Source organism: Octopus sinensis, linkage group LG1 (genome assembly GCF_006345805.1).
Source record: "Octopus sinensis linkage group LG1, ASM634580v1, whole genome shotgun sequence".
NCBI lineage: Eukaryota > Metazoa > Mollusca > Cephalopoda > Octopoda > Octopodidae > Octopus > Octopus sinensis.
In genome coordinates this window covers 168,542,117-168,544,616 of record NC_042997.1, presented here as the reverse complement: position 1 = coordinate 168,544,616, position 2,500 = coordinate 168,542,117, and the positions used below count along the sequence as shown (strand labels likewise).

The 2,500-nt window shown below is 28.2% G+C and overlaps 1 protein-coding gene across 2 annotated transcripts in view; it reads left to right on the top strand.

The window, feature by feature from the left end:
* LOC115212997 (tenascin-X) overlaps positions 1-2,500 on the top strand; it is a 113,380-nt gene that overhangs the window by 87,174 nt on the left and 23,706 nt on the right. For both annotated transcript variants that reach the window (XM_036506804.1, XM_029781887.2), the window contains exons 31-32: positions 789-872; positions 1,386-1,423. In XM_036506804.1, coding sequence (XP_036362697.1) covers positions 789-872; positions 1,386-1,423 — 122 coding nt within the window. The remainder of the gene's footprint in view (positions 1-788; positions 873-1,385; positions 1,424-2,500) is intronic.

Sequence of the window (2,500 nt, the reverse complement as noted above, 5' to 3'; positions counted from 1 at the left end):
AGCAGCTAAAAAACTTTTTTAAAGCTATTTCTAATACTTAAAGAAAATCTCTCTCATATATAGTGTTTGCTTAATTCAACTCACAAAAGTTTGGGGGTAAGGACATCGAAAAATCAAACCTTAGCATTTGATTTTTCGATGTCCTTACCCCCAAACTTTTGTGAGTTGAATTAAGCAAACACTATATATGAGAGAGATTTTCTTTAAGTATTAGAAATAGCTTTAAAAAAGTTTTTTAGCTGCTATTTCTAATGAGTTCAGTATGCGGCAAAGTAATTTATTTTACTAAGCCCTTTTATATAATGTAATAATTTGAATTCGCCTTGAATGGTCCCTTTGCATACTGAACACTTGGTGAAATTGATTAATAATTAATTAATTTTGCCCTCAATTGTTGAAATTATATATATATATATATATACATATATATATATATATACATATATATATATATATACACATATATATATATATATACATATATATACATATATATATATATAAATAAATAAAAAGGGGGTTGTATGATTGTGTATAGAGGGATATATATTATTCAAATAAATTCCAACTCTGTTTTTTATGTTTTATTTATATTCTTTATAATATTAATGTAGAATATAGAATATATAGTATAAATAGTATATATAGATTAGTAAAATAGAATGAAGTATTGATTGTCTTGTTGAATAGATGAAATATTGAATATCAAATATTAAGGAACTAGTATACTTTCTTGCATTAAAGCAGTCTATATGTTGCTTTTAACTAATATATTTTATTTTTGACAGGTCTGCAGTGGACGAGGTTACTGCCAAAATAATCGCTGTATATGTCAAGATAATCATTTTGGCAAAACGTGTGAATTCAGTTTGGTAATTTCTTACTATTCCATTAGTTGTACCTTGTTTTTTTTCATATTTCAAATTAGCTTTTACTTTCAACAAACGTATGTAAATAGATATTTTACTTTTAATTTCATTTTGATAAACATATCATTTGTTAATCTTTAGTAAAGAACATAATTGCTGAGTGGATGAATGATTGACAACTCAGCAGAAACGTTTGTGAATGTGCATCTTGTTACATGTTTTAAGGCTGTATGCTGAACATGAAACTAAGAAAGAATCTAAAACATTCATTCGCATTTATCAAATATAAAAATGAATAAAGTCATATCAGAATTCATGAAGGCTTAGGGAAGTTACTGAACCACTTTTTTATCGCATATACTTGTCAACAGGATACAAATGGGAGACAGTCTGCTTAAAATTGACTTCCACTCGGTGCCATAAGGCCTGGAGCTAAGAGCCAATATTTTACTGTTTTCTTTACCCTGCAGCTTGTTAATATATTTATACCAATTTTTAAATTTTATTTTGTGACAGCAATCAGAAAAAAATCTTACAGCTAGATGTATCGAAGGGTAAATAATATTTTTTGCTTAGTTTATTTATTTTTTTTCTTTTGTTGTTTCTGTCTGCATTACATTATAGGATCATTTTAAGGTATGTGACCACCTTAAAATACATAATTATTTTACTCATGTATATGCATGCAAACAGTAAATTATATATGCTAATTTATGATAAAGGAAGCTTTGCTTGCTAATCAGCTCAGAGTTCCCCCTCTGGGTATCTGGTGTTTAACCCTTTTGTTACTGTATTTATTTTGAGATGCTTTGTACTTCTTTCAATTACTTTAAATATAACAAAGAATTTAGTAAAATAACTTTGTTATCATTAAGCTAATGTTAGGAACATAAATTGGGACTAAGGTTTGGTGGAAGATTTTAATTCAAAATTTATGAAAACAAGACATTTGTTCTACAAAGCCACAGCTGGTTTCAGCCAGGTTGGTAACGAAAGGGTTAAGAAAGCAAGCAAGTTCAAAATGCATCCATCAATCCTAGAGAGTGCTCCAAGATGATTATGGTATTTTAACTCCTTTTTATCTTGAATGAGAATTTTTGTTTATGACAAACTGCAGTGAAAAACCTTTACACATTCAAGTATCTCTCAAACATATTTGAACTGGTTTTAAGTTTGTATAAATATGTTAACCCTTTCGTTACTGTATTTATTTTGAGATGTTCTGTGTTTCTTTCAGTTACTTTAATATAACAAAGAATTTAGTAAAATAACTTTGTTATCATTAAGCTAATGTTAGGAACATAAATTGGGACTAAGGTTTGGTGGAAGATTTTAATTCAAAATTATGAAAACAAGACATTTGTTCTACAAAGCCACAGCTGGTTTCAGCCAGGTTGGTAACGAAAGGGTTAAGAAAGCAAGCAAGTTCAAAATGCATCCATCAATCCTAGAGAGTGCTCCAAGATGATTATGGTATTTTAACTCCTTTTTATCTTGAATGAGAATTTTTGTTTATGACAAACTGCAGTGAAAAACCTTTACACATTCAAGTATCTCTCAAACATATTTGAACTGGTTTTAAGTTTGTATAAATATGTTAACCCTTTCGTTACTGTATTTATTTTGAGATG